A 14,852-nucleotide genomic window follows, 5' to 3' on the forward strand; every position below is an offset into this window, starting at 1 on the left:
ATATTTTTTCTTTTCCTGTTATTCTGTCCCTCTCTAGAAGAGCCAGATACAAAAATAGACAAAGTGTGTCATTTTCTTTAGCAGTGATGGATGGAAACAGCAAAAGCACATACATGTGGGCAGTTTCCATAAACAACACCAAGATAAGGAAACCAATATTAAGCAATTATTTTACTAATAAACAGACATGATACCACTCCTATGTTATCGACCTTGTCTTCTACCTCCATCTTGCCTGCTTACCCATGCCATGTCAGCCCTCTGACACTGGAGATTTGGGGATGGCAGCACTTAAGAGGAAATTCTGAGAATGTGGAGACAAAGAGGCAACAGTAAATCTCCAGTTCCCTCTTTTCACTGCTGCTTGTAGAAGGAGCAGTGTTGAAAAACAGAGAGGGAACAAGTTGTTTGTACTTTTCCTCCTTCTCTCTGTCCCGTAAATCATTCTCGCAGATCTAGGTACAGCAGAAACCCAAAAAAAAAACCCAAGATGAGCTGAATCCAGGAGTATTGGGGCCATAGATTCCTGGTTTCAAAGCTAGAGGCTTCACTCAATTTTAGACCACTGAGATATGACCGCCCCAATGCCCCTCATTTTATTACTGTTCTTGTGCAGTTATGTAAGCAGGCTCAAAGTAACCTTGGAAGCAAGTAGCTCTTCATAACAGTTTGGAGGAGTGAGCAGGCACTAGTGAATAAAGGTGATTCTGTTTCTGGTTCAGCCACTCAGCTTAATGTTCTATAATAAAACATTGCAAACCTAGGTGCAGTCTGACCAACCTTTTTGCCAGCTTGCACAGTTTTCATAAACTCCACAGCTACTGTTAGCATAGATCTCTTAGCCTGTTTTCTAGATTCTCTGCTGGAAAGAAAATCTTACTCACTGTCAGCAAATTTCTGACTTTCAATCAAGTATACATCTGCAATGCCTCAACACATCTGTTTTTCTAGCTGAAATGCCAACAGTTAATAACCATTAATTACAGGTTATATACCATTCAGATAACCAGCACTCACTTTAATATTTGCCTTTTTTTAAGAGCTGATGTAAAGCACTGCTCACAATCCCTTTCAATCCACAGTGTGTGAGTTTATACTGGAGTTTCAAAACATGGGAGCTGTTCTGCATATTCTTCATCAAGATCTGCCAGCATCCTATTGATTAACCAGTACTTCAATCCTTCAGAAAAACCCAGAGTACCTGCTCAACTTAGTGCTCAACAGTTTATTACTATAAAATTTTGTATGCATGAACGAGCGTTTAAAAAATCTGACATTTTTCCTTAGTACATAATCTGTGAGTATGTGTGCTTTGAACGAGATGGATGCAAAAACCACACTTAGGACCTCAGTAATTCATCCTTAAGAAGATGGACATTGAGTCTGTCACCTGAAGCAGCATTAGCAACCTGTTAGGATCATAATTATCGCAACAAATTCTTCTTCAAAACAGTATTACTACCCTAGCTTTTATTAACAGATCCATGCAGAAAACAAAGCAAAAAAGTTCACTATTCTGAACCTAACAACTGTGGATCTAGATAGGTAGAGCAAGATGAAGATGAAGTGCAGCATGCTGGAATTTATAGTCTCTGTAGGGCTTTTTTAGAGTCTGCAGTCCCAGTAGTGGAAAGAATGGGTTGAATATTGCTTATAAAGTTGAATTTGGACATTTCACTGATATGAAGAAAAAACCATCATGAACAGGTCATCTGTTATTTTTTCTATTGCACAACACTCTGTTACTGAAAATTGTCTTGTTCATCACAGGCAATAAAAACCAAAATTTTTTTTTTATGTATGTGATATGAACAGAACTTTTAGTCATATTGATAATTTTTATATCTCTAATGCTGTTTTGTTGATGAATCCTTACTGTACTATTGTTAAATATAAAAGAAAATGTTTCATATTTTTTAAATTATTTTTAAAATCTTTAAAAAGTATTTTTAAAATGTTTTAAAAGCTTTAAAATTATTTTTAAAAGCTTACAGCTTTGCAAATAAATTTTATTTTTTGAAAATGTGGTTTCATAATTTTAAAAGCCACATTGAGAGGCTACATTAGCAATGCCAAGGCTACTGGCATTTATTTTAGTTTACTCTGTCCAGTTCTGGGCTCCTCAGTACAAGACACAAAGTAATGGCATGAACCCAGAAAAATACCATGAAGTTGTTTAGGGGAGTAGAGCATTAGATATGCAAGGATAGGCTGAAATAGCTGACACTCTTTTGCTTGGAAACATGACAATATTAAAAATTCCTGAAAGGGAAAACATTAAGAAGACTGAGCCAAGTCTCAATGGTGTCTGTTGACAGAATAAAAAACAAGGCACAAAAAGTAAAATACAGAAAAGGCCGTTCATGTATATGAAAAAGTGGGAGTGGGAGTGATTGAATGCTAGAACATGTTGTGCAGATAAGCACTGGGGTCATCTTCCTGGGAGACATTTAGAATCCAGCTGTGTGTGTTCCTGGGCAACTTGCTAGAGCTGATCTTGCTTTCCACAGAGGCTTGAGCTAGATGATTTCCACTGGCCCATTCTAACCTCCAATATTCTATGATTCTACTACTCCATATCAGCAATGAAAATAGTAGTGCCAGTAAAAATTTAACTTACTTACATGTTGAGTAATGCAACAAAGGATATCATACTGGCAAGGCCACAGTAAGATTTGCATTACTGTTTGTATCAGTAGTTCTGAAGTTACTGAAGATATCTTCAGAGGAAGGGAGAATATTTTAATTAGAGTTGTTCTGTAATATGAAATGCTTTAACCATTAATGAAAGTAATGGCCACTAAGTTTTTGAGAAGTGCAGTGACTTAGCGGAAACATTTTCCACCGTTCCAGTGCACAGTTGATTTCACGTAACTTTGTGGGAAGTAGTGTCTGTTTATATGAGGATATAAACAGACTATTATATCTGTTTGACTGTTACTTCTCAATTTGCTTTTGATGGCATTTAGATTTTATTTGAATTTGCAGCTGTAGACATTTTGATATTATAGTAAATGGCATGTCTGACCTTCTTTTGTTAGATCTATCCAGGTTCAGTGGAGTTAATGCAGGTGATTGAAGATTTTATACACATTGTTGGAATGGGAATGATGGACTTTCAGAATTCATACCTAATGACTGGAAATGTAGGTAAGAAATAGAAATTTCTTCTATCAAATTTATGACCTATTGAAAATCAGAAGTTCCAAGTATGTACTATAGAGTTACTGTTTCTGTCACATTCCAGATTATCTATTGCTTGTTTATCCCCTCTCTGGTTTAGCACATGCAGAATGGCTTACATGTCAGATTTCTTCATAATTATATCTCAAAATATAATGCAACATTTTAGAATCGAAATTAAGAAAATACCACAATACTATGAACTGTAGGTAGAGTGTTTCCAGGAGATGTAGTGTTTCAAATGCTAATTTATGAAATTGTGCTAATTGAGTTAAAATTCATATAGTTTATAGTGTGAGAAGTGTTTATTTTGTTGAAATTGTCTTGTAATATTCCATTCTCCCAAAAAAAAGTCTTTGCACATGTTATGGTGTGATAATAATCAATATTGACAAACAATAATTTTAAAAATATACATTAGTTGCCAAAATAATTAAGGCTTAGAATTTGCTTTTCTATGTGTAAAAGTTTCAAAATTTTATTTAGATTTATTTTTCAAACTTTGTTTTTGCGACTGGAGAGTTGCCAGGTAATAGTCATATAATAACAAACATCAAATATAAAAATACCTGGCAACTCAAGTACATTTATTAGTAAATAATAAATGAGCTGGAATGAAAGCATTTTTTTAAAATTAAACTTAAAAATCTGTTTGAAAAGCTATTCTCTAATAATTTTGTCTTTTTTTAGTACCTTTTTTATTCAATTAACTTGCTGTAGCTGCATTTTTATAGTGTCAGGAAAGTATTAGGAAGTTGTATGAAAGGAATAAATCCAAAATATGTGTTGTCTGATAGCAAAACTTCTGGTGTTAATACATTTTTTCGGATTTTAAGTTAGCATCTTACTGCACATATGTCAGTTTTTCAGCAAGTCATTAGAATGAGTAAGAAAATATGGTCATTTTGAAATTAGCTGGTGGAATAAAGCAGGGAAAATGTTGGATTGTCCCTATTGAATATTTAGCTAGCTTCTCTACAATAATAAATATTTATTATTGTTGTTCAGTTCATATTACAGAGTGACAGTACTATAAGGCACAACCTTGTACTGGAGACATTTCAAAGAACTCCCCAAAAAGAAATCTGTCAGCCTTAAAATGTTTAAAACATTGCAGGAGGGTTTTAACCAGTGATTTATTATTTTTGTGGTACTACTGTTTGCACTTTAGTACCACTTAAAGCTTCTTCCAGTTGCCAGTCCCTCATTGTGCTAGACCCTCCACAAATTCATAAAGTATCTTTTCTGAAATGTTTGTTCTATGAAAATTTTCTGACAAAATAAAAAGTTGAATTTATTTAAAGCACACAGTCCGTGCTGCTTGGCACATTGTAGTACATTCTAATCTGTTCGTCCTCTGAAAAATGTGAAAAAAATATCAAACAGTCAAATGCATTCAGATTAAGAAGGTGCATTCAAATAATCTGTGTCTCTACATATTCATGGCTTCACATGGGAAACACCAACAACATTCCAATTGGATCAGAAACTTTGCTGTGCACTGGCTGGTTTAGATAACTGCAGAATCTTTACAATCTTTCTTTTGATTATCTTCTTCTTCCCACATATAAGGTATTTTTAGGCACCCAGGAGGTCTGTTCCTACCATCAAAGGAATAGAAAAAAAAACTGAGAAATGAGTGGTGAAAACTGGAAATGAATTTATAGGTTTAATCTGACTTCCTAGCTCTGTGCGTTGATGTATTGGCATGAGTTTATCCACCCCATGCTTGGTCAGCCATCAAAAAAGGACAGGGTCACTGTGGTGCAAATCATTGATCAGAATACTTGAGCTCAGGTGACATGCTGAGATGGAGACAGAAGGCTGTTATCAGTAAGGAATAATTTCTTATTTTCACTAACAAGAAAGGAATGTATCTGGAATAATTCAGTTTTAGTATAGTTGTCCTCAGGGCATTGGCATAAACTGTCTGATTGTGTATGTGTGGGTTTTAGGAAATATATATGTTGATCTCAACTGAAAAGAATAAACTGCAGTTTTTGACTGGTCAGCAATAATTGTTCTATACCAACAAGAGTTTATAAATATGTGAAGTCTTATCTATAACAATTCTTTTAAGTTGACAAACACATTTAATTCAGGCAGCGGATATTGTGCATAAATGAGACCCAAATTTTAACTGTATTCGTCTTTAAACAGAAAAATCCAATAGTTCATAGAATAAAATCATAGAACAGTTTGGCTTAGAAGATACATTTTAAACTCGCTGATTGCTCAGGGCCCTGTAGCGTGTAACTGTGAATGTTTCCAGGGATGGGGTATCTTCTACTACATCTCTGGAAAACCTGTTTCAGTGTTTACCAACCCCTATTGTAAAAAATATTTTCCTTATATCTAGTCTAAAGTTATCCTGTTTAGGTCAAAACCATCACCCCTTGTCCTATTTCAATGGCTCGCTAAAAAGTTTGTTCATCTTTCTTATAGGCCCCCTTTAGACAGTGAAAGGCTGCAATAAGGTTTACCTGAAGCCCTCTCTTCTCCAGGCAGAAGAACCCCAACTTCTCAACCTGTCCTCATAGCAACAGTGCTCCAGCCCCCTGGTCATTTCTCTCACCCTCATCTGGACCCACTCAAACAGATTCATGTCCTTCCTGTGCTGGGAACCCCAGAGCTGGCTGCAGCACTGCAGGTGGGGTCTCACCAGAGTCGAGGGGCAAAAACACCTCCCTCACCCTGCTGGCTGTGCTGCTCTTGATGCAGTTCAGGATACAACTGGCTTTCTGGGCTGCAAGCCCTCAGGTCTAGCTTTTGATCCCCCAGTATTCCCAAGTCCTTCTCCTCAGGGCTGGTCTCAATCAGCCTGTGCTGATGCCAGGGGTTGGGTAGCAGCAACCCAGGTGCAGCACCTTGCACTTGGACTAGTTGAACCTCTTGAGGTTCCAGTGGGCCCAGTTCTTGAGCTTTTCCAGATCCTATTATTCAGGTGTGTCAACCACACCACTCAGCTCGGCGCCTTCTACAGACTTGTGTGGGGACACATTTGATACATTTGTCATTGATGAAGATGTTAAACAGTACTTGTCCCAACTCAAACTCCTGAGGGACACCGCTTGTTGAGTGTTCATCAGTATACTGAGTCATGAACCGCTACCCTCTGGATGTGACCAACCAAATTCTAATCTGAGTCCCCCCATCAAATCCGTACCTCTACAATTTAGAGAGAAGGGTGTTGTTGGGACCATGTCAAAGGTTTTACAGAAGTCCAGATGGCATCTGTAGGTCTTGTGTTGTCCACTGATGCAGTCACTCCATCACAGAAGACCACTAAGTTGGTTAGGCAGACTTGCCCAAGGTGAAGCTGTGTTGCTGTCTTAAATCACCTCCCTGTCTTCCATTTGCCTTAGAATGGTTTCTATGAGATTTCCAGGCACAGATGTGAGGCTCACAGGAGTCCTGTTGAATCAATAGTTATTTACCATAAAATATTCCCTCAGCATCTTCATATGCTTTAAATGCTTTTTGCTGTGTTTTCATTTTCAAATCACTTTAAAGTGCAGAAAAATTACTCTAAATATGAACTAAATATGAGCTACATATGAACTGCTGCTCAAAAAAATCCAATTTTGTTGCAAATTTAACAGTAAAACAGTGAGTTCTTGGTTTCCTTCTACTAATTTCTGTTTATAAGTTCATTGCTAATTGAATGACATTTCTAATTGAATAGTAGTTGATGTAAAATTTGAACCCCTAATTGTGTTTCAAAGATATGCTAATCCCCTGAGATTTTCCACAGAGGGGGTTTTATTTTCTCTTTCTTTCAAGACACAGAAACGAGTAGTGGCTTAAAAAGTTACTAAACAGCCATGCTGCAATGAATTTCCATTGCACATTCTCAATTCATGACAAAGGGGAAGTGATGAAAGGTACATTAACTATACAGTAGGCTATCACAAGCCACATTATAATACATTTGAAAATAGCTAAGACCAAAAGTTGCCATGCCCCTGTTAAACTTTTCATTGTGATGGCTTTTAACACAAATTTTTCATTTCTTCTGAACAAAACATCAAAGACTGGTTTCAAATCCAGATAATCCAATATCTGTACTTTATTGGGGAAGCTCAGTCAATTCAAATGCATTTCCATTAAAGCAAGGCCCATCTCCTATTAGCTTTCCTCTCAAGGATAGCCAATACACTACGAAAAACAACAAATGTAAAAGCAACAATTTACTTTGTTTGTGCATGGTGGGGACAGATGGTATATGTTTTGTATATGGTATATGTATATCATTGCACTCTGTATTATCTGCGCTCCTTTAAGAAATCATTAGGTGAAATAAAAGCCTCTGATGGGAGGTAGAAGCCTCCTTCCTCATCCTGCTCCTTTTGTTCTTCTTCCTCCACCTCCTCCTCCTCCAGACCAGCTGAGCAGGCACGAAAATGATAGTGTGAACAAACAGAAGCTTTCACTATCCCTCAGTGTCCCTGAATTTACTGAAAGCACAGACCCACCTGCAAGGATACAACATGCAGTGGGACAAAAGCTTTTAAACCATGTTACCATTCTCTGTTAACCAATAGCTTTCAGTTTTGTCTGTTTTAAAGATAAGTTCCTGATTTTAGATTAAAGAATTAACCTTGGCTTTTAATAGCCTTTTGAATTTTTCTCTGAACACTAAAGACCTGAGCAGATCATCTCAGTGCTTTGGCTGATTTGAGTTCTCATCAAGGTGAACCATTAAGAGTTTTGAAAATATGTAATAAAAGGTGGGTGAACTGCTATTAAGAAATATTCAACCTTTGACTTAAAAAGGAAATTTCTAACTAGAAGATTGGAGTGCCACAGGCACAGCTGTCTTTAAAGATAAAGGTGGAATGTGGAACTGGAAATAGAGAGCAGTATTAGGGGATACGTATTTCTATGGCAGATTCAGATTCTTTTGTAAGGGGAAATTTTCCCAGTGTTGTCAAATAAATTTCCTTAAGAGCAGCAGCCAAAAAAATAGTTAAAGGACATTCTGTTGTCAAAAATTAAGCTTATAGCTCTAGAATGATATTAATAAAAACCCAAATAATCTTGAAGAGCAATATGTTGTCATGGGTGTTCTTTAGAACTGAAAGGAAAAAACAAATGCAAATTTTCAGCATGTGAAAAGCCACTTTCTGTTAATGTTCATTTTATGAATATGGATGTTCCAATGATCAGTAGTTTTATAAAATGTGCAGATATCACAAAGTTACTTAGACTAGTCAAAGGTGGGAAAGATTGAAGATTTCCAGGAGGTACAGCAAAATGAAAAGGAGAGGATATACACTGCCATATTAAATTCAGTTTTGACAGAGCATTTAAGAGGGAGTAGATCAAGCCATTCAGAGAAAATAACAGCATTAGTGTGCAAAAGTAGCAGTCTAAAGAAAATACAGAATTTTTTTTCAGTTTTCAGTAGCTATCACTTGCAATACTCTTTTAAATTGAGATTATATGTCTTGGATTCATTTTACTTACTTTAAGCATCACAAAATTTGCCAAAGTCACTCTAAGCTTCCTTTAAAATCAAGGGAGAGTACTGCTCAGGAGAGCAATTAATATCATCTCAGACATCTAAAATAAGGTCATGGATTGCCTTATGGAAGTTCTGCCACTGGCTGTAAAGGCAGCCTAGTGACTAGCTCATGTTTCAATGATTCAGGTCATCTAAAGCAAAGAAGAGTGGTTTTTTGTGAGTCAATAAAACCTGTGAACACAGAGAGGTTCAGAGCTGAATGATCAAAAAACCCAAATAAAATAATAAAAAATTAAGTATAATAATTAAAAATCAGATTAAGAGTTGGACTGATTTCAACAGATATTTGAGAACAGATTGTCAAAAGGGACTGCATGTACACAAAGAGTGTATACAAAGCGAAACTGAAGAGTGAATACAAAGTGAAACTAGGCTGACATCTCTGTTTAATCTTGCTCACAGGAAAAAATGAAGATTCCTAACTCTATTGTACCACATTTAATTCTGCATAAGCATGAAGTCAAAGTCCTACAAGGTACAAAATAGGAACAAGTAGATGTGTTTCTACATGGTAGATGCAGCTAGCTATAATATTATATGAAAAAATGAAGAGGTGTAAACCATATTTCCATGCATAAATCAACTTTTAACAACCTGTTATCTCTCAACTTAAAAATGGCTGCTGTGACACTGGTATTCCGATGAGTAATCTGATTTAGTATAGTAATTAACATTTCATTTAAAACTTGAAACTGAGTTGCTTACATAAGTTTTATAAACGTTGGCAGGAAACAGTCTGATTTCTGCCTTCACAGACAGTCTAGGATGCCATATGGCAGAAGATGTTTTGAAAGTGTCCATTGTCTCCTTTCTTTGCATACCTTATTGTTATACCTTCAATCTCCCATTTCATGTTCATGTCCATGAAATTTTAGGAAAACACAAAAGAATCCTGCAGGCGTATGGAGTGTATCTTAAAATTTTCCAGTCCTAGCTAGAGACACTTAGAAATGTGACCAAAAGGAGCTTTTGGAAAATGTACCTACTCTAGCTATAAGCCATGACCAATGGTACACATGCAGAGCTTTGGGAATGCTAGAAAATAAGCAAGTTGGATTGTTGTCTGTTACTGTGGGTTCATTCACCTTATCCCAGTCTAAGACTTTTACATCTTGTAAATTGTAAATCCTGTTTATACTTTCTAGATACTGTTCACATTATATGCTTTGTTTACTTATCTGAATGGCGTCTGCCTTAGTCTGCTTGTCTTTTTTGTATTAGAATTAGTGATGTGTTTCTTCAATGCAGCACTTGAGATCCTCTGACTCATATATCACAAATGTCATGCTGGCCTAAAATATACCAAGAGACCGAATTTATTTAAAATTTGGAAAGGGTCTTTTTTCAAATATGTTAGAGAAAACAGAAAAAAAGCCACAGATGATATTAACTTGTACAAATGTATAAACAAAATGTCTAAAATTTTTAGCAAGGAAACAAGTATTTCAATAAATGCATCCACAGATTCTCAGAATTCATTTGTAATTAAATTACTTCTTTTTCTGAGTCTGTGTAGTGCTAAAGCACAGTGTAGATTTTAAAGTGGGTATTTATAGTTAATAAAAGTTCAGCTGCTAATATTTCAACATTTTCTCTTAATAGAAAGAAAGTTGCACCTATCACACAAATAAAAATTCAGATCCTGTAGAGTGGCCCCAAAATAGCCCTTCAGATTTCTCTCCTGTTTCCATCAAATTATTCCAGAGTACCTCATGTTTTCACAAAGGAAAATTTCACCTTTAAGCAACTGTGTGAATTTTACTTGCTCCTTTAAGAAGGCAAACAGGAATCACTCCTTGTAGTGGTAGTGTGTCCTACTTCATATGTAAATATGTAAACATCGTCAAGGAATCATCCAGGGAATGGGCCAGGTGAGAAAACAGTCTTCACAGGCAAAATTCATGCTTTTCTCCTTGTCCTGTGGAGCACAGTTGGTCACACTCTTGTTCTTGGATTGTAAAACATGGTGGTCAGAGAAGTTCTAAGTTCTGCCTTCTGCCACATATTTTTTCATTCATGACTTTGGCTTCTGTTTCTCATCCTCTTTGTTTCACGCTCAGATGTGGGCCATCAGTCTTTCCTGCCCCAAACCTCTATGCTGTTGATTGAGCAGATGCTCTACTTATGTGAAAGGGAACACCTATCACATTTTCTCTTCAGTTCTCAAAAAATCCTTCAAGTCCTAGGATTTACACACTGCCAGTATCACTCTCTGTATTCTTTACTTGCTCAAACCATATGTAACAATCCATAGCTAAAGGCTTCCAGAAGAGAAAAAAATAGATAAAAGAATAAGGAAACTACAGAGAAAGGTCAATTGCAAATTTTTATACTCTTAATACTTCTGCTCTATATATATTCATATAATTTCCTTTGCAGCAGTCTCAGCAATTCCTTGATCAGATCAATATGTTGGCTTTCAGAAGATTCAAGCTTTCTCCACTGATTAAAGGGGAAAGACTTCATGCACACTTTGAAGGTCTCGCTCACTGCAGCATCTGACTTAATGCCTGAAGTAAATGCTCAAGAGCTCATATTTCTTTCTCAGTATAAAATAAGCTTATTAAATGATTCACATTCCCTGAAAACTTGATGTGAACAGAGCATAAAAGACTAGACTTTTTCACTCTTTTCTAAACCTACATACTCAATGATCCTGAGAAAATACAACTCTGTTACTTAAGATTGAAAATTCCAAATGTGAAGAAAACTACTATATGAATCTTTATCAGTCTTCACAAATTGGGATAAAAACCTAACTTGATGCCCTAGCTGTACTCTTAGTAATAGTCATAATTCTGTAGTTAGTTTTGTGTATACAGTTTATTAAGTGACCTTAAAGATAAATAAATTAACCATTCAGTATTTTTAAATGGGTGCTATGGAAACTGGAATAATTGAAAGTGTTTCCCTTCTCTACCTTATATTAAGTGGAGTAAAACATTCTAAACAAATGGAAGCTATGAAAAACGGCAACATACAGGCTCTTGTCTCATTTAAAAAAATGTCTCCAACTGAAAAAGAAAGTAGCATCTACAGCCCGTTTGTGGAAATTCCTTTTTACAGTATCTATGTATCTCATATTGTTGTATCATTTCTAAATTTCTGCCTCTGCAAACTCCCTTCTGAATAATTCTGTTTCTTGAAATGAGCAATTAAAAGCTGTTGTTTTCTAGAGAAATCAATTTGTATGACAGGCCATTTATTAACTGGTTTATTTAGCTATTGACCTGAGAAATTAAATACCTGACCTTATTCACTCATTTGCCTCAGACAGGTGGACCTTTAGGTGACTTCCAACAATTTCCGGGTAGAATGAGGCTTAAGGGGGTAGAAATTAAGCATCCATGGTGGTAATTTTACATTAATGCAGTAATGGAATCAATGCACACCCCAGAGAGTTCGTTTCATGGTAAGGTAGTGCCAAGTGGCAACAATCATGTTCAGTGAGTGTAGTGTCGAGATATTTCAAACAATACAGTCCTTCCTTAAACAGGAGTACCACAGTCCAATAACAAGATGCAATTCTGCACGGATTGATGACTCATTCTGGGGTTTTTTGGCCCTGAAAGTGTTACCACAAGAGTGTCCAGCCATCATCTGGTAGTACATCAGCTAGAGATGGTGTGGCTAAATACTGCCAATAGCAAAGTTCAGGCCCAGTTTTAATGATTTCTACAGCATTTTTTTTACTTACTCACCACTGAAAATGAAAGAAGGAAAAACTAATAGAATTAAACTCCCCAAAATTATAAGTCAGTTAAAATAGGAATAAAGCCAGCTATTAGCTCTGCCTAATACTAGCACTGTGTCAGAAACAGGTCTATTGCCAAAAGCTCCATTGTGAATATGGAGTTAACATGGTTTATACCAAGCTAATGATATGGGATACTGCCAAAGCTCTTTTTCATTTCCTGGCCTTTCAAGGGCAAGGAAAGAAAAACCAAGAAAAACCACAAAACCCCAAACAAATAAAGAATAAAAGTACAACATCCCCCTCCCCCTGCAAAAATAAAAAAAATTAACCTCCCGCAATAGAAACAGCAACAACAAAAATCTAAAGAGTCAAAAAAACCAACCAAAAAATCAACCAACCAAGCAATAAAACAGAAAAAGGAGGGGAAAAACTTCCATGCATAATATTAGACAAATCAACTTGCTGTATTGAAAAAGTATTATTTCCTTGATAACGACTGTAGGTTTTAATTCCAAATAGTGGTAAAGATCTGTCTTTTTCAAACTGCGTAGCCTGAAGGTAGCATAACAATTGAGGTAATGAACTGGAGAGAAATATTTCATTTTTTGAGTCAGTTTCATGAGGGTGTTAGTAGACTAATAATATCAGATAAAAGTATTTTTATGGTAATAATTATTTTGGAATTGAGACTGTCAGATATTGAGGTCAAGCTTCAAAGCCATGTAAACATATGCAGATATAATTCTGCACAATTGTGTTTCTGTAAGTGTAATTTTTTTATCTTTTTTCAATATGGAGAGTTGGACTTCAGTATATAGACCTAAGAGACTGCATATATCTCTGCTATTCTGCTGAGGTCAGACTGTATAATGCCAACAGAGCTAAGTGTCAGTAAGATCAGTTCAAAGCATCCCCAAGGGTCCATGTACTGGGTGGGCTAAAAATCACCAGCAGGGCCTGAAATTTCTAACACATGTTTTGTGCCTTCTGATTTCTGAACCCATGAGTTCATCCATTTCACAGTGTAAGTATTTCTTTCCCTTGGCTTCGGGTATGAGTTTTAGGACCTCATTTGTTGCTCTGTCTAAAGGTAGAGATAATGAATCTTTGATAAGGTTTGTGATAAAAAATCAGAGGCTTGTTCTACTACAGATGAATATACATTTTTTTTCTATGTTCTAAGCCCCATTACAGTGGGAAGGAGACAGAGAAAGAACTTTTCCTCACTCAAAATATGTGGTACAGCTCTGTGGCCTGAACGGCACTAGATGCATGCACAAATAGTTAAATCACCTGCAGTGGCACCAAATAGCTTGATATTGTTTTTCTTTTGATTGTTTTTCTTTTTTTGTTTAAACAAACACTCTCTACATCATGGAGACATGTAATCAGCCCTAGGCAGCATTATTCTGTAAATCTTCTATGCATATAGGTTGGGAAACGGTCTTCTAGAAAAGATATTTGATCTCATTGCTTGAAAGATTTTTCATATAATCTGTGGTTCAATGCTTATGGTGTTATTTAATGACTATTTTTTTGTGGATTTTTTTTCTAAGATACAAGATGTTCCGCTTAGGTCACCAGTTACTTTAATTATTAGCAGGGTTAGCTATATGCTGGTTTTTGTAACACATTGCTAGTAAAATCTTATGGCCTCGTGCTGTCTACTGTTACTCAGTAGTCAAATATTTTGAAATTAGATAGATTTCAAGAACACCTATGGGAAAATAGTATATTGGTACAGCCACTTCTCCAGAAAATCCTGTCTGGGGTCCTGTTGTAGAGGAGCATAACCAGAATGTGAGCTGATATCAAAGGCAAGTACTTGGAAACCCATCCATATGTGTATGAATTGTGCCCCTTGGCGAAACATAGTTCCCCTATATTGGCACCAAAATCTTACCTCCAATAACACAGAGGAATGAAAGAGACTGACCTGCCCAAAGGGAAGGAACTGTGGGACAGTCATCAGGATGATTGGATCTTTAGGGATTGGCAAGCAGGCAGGCTGCTCCATCTGCACACCCAAGACTTCTCTTGTTTGTGAAAAAAACATTTATCAAAAATATAGCAAGCTTATCCCCTCCTTGCTCATTTTAACCTCAAGGGAATAGAATATGCTCATAAAGATTAAAGGGAATGTCTCATTTTGCCATTAGGTATCTTAGATTGTTCATTGCAGAAGCATGGAATGAATGTTTTTAATGCTCATTTAGCTTTGAAAATTGCATCACTATCTAGGCAATGAAAAATAATGGTCTCCATTCACAGTCAACAATGCACAAAGAAAAGTTAATTTCTGCAAAATGAATGTCATTTAGCATTGCCAAATTGAACTTATACCTGTTTCTTGGATGAATAGTTCCACTGCTGGAAGACATGGCTGGTGATTTTATACTGCATCATCTATTTTACATTTGTGGTTGTACTTAGAAATAATTTTCA

The 14,852-nt window shown here is 36.1% G+C and overlaps 1 protein-coding gene across 14 annotated transcripts in view; it reads left to right on the plus strand.

Moving 5' to 3' along the window:
• ADGRB3 (adhesion G protein-coupled receptor B3) overlaps nucleotides 1-14,852 on the plus strand; it is a 448,324-nt gene that overhangs the window by 227,023 nt on the left and 206,449 nt on the right. For all 14 annotated transcript variants that reach the window (XR_013181240.1, XM_077174780.1, XM_077174786.1 and 11 more), the window contains one exon: nucleotides 3,042-3,150. Coding sequence is in view for 13 of the 14 variants with exons in the window: in XM_077174780.1 (XP_077030895.1) it covers nucleotides 3,042-3,150 (109 nt within the window). In the remaining variant the exon portion in view is untranslated. The remainder of the gene's footprint in view (nucleotides 1-3,041; nucleotides 3,151-14,852) is intronic.

The sequence above is a fragment of the Agelaius phoeniceus genome, chromosome 3, assembly GCF_051311805.1.
Source record: "Agelaius phoeniceus isolate bAgePho1 chromosome 3, bAgePho1.hap1, whole genome shotgun sequence".
Taxonomy (NCBI): domain Eukaryota; kingdom Metazoa; phylum Chordata; class Aves; order Passeriformes; family Icteridae; genus Agelaius; species Agelaius phoeniceus.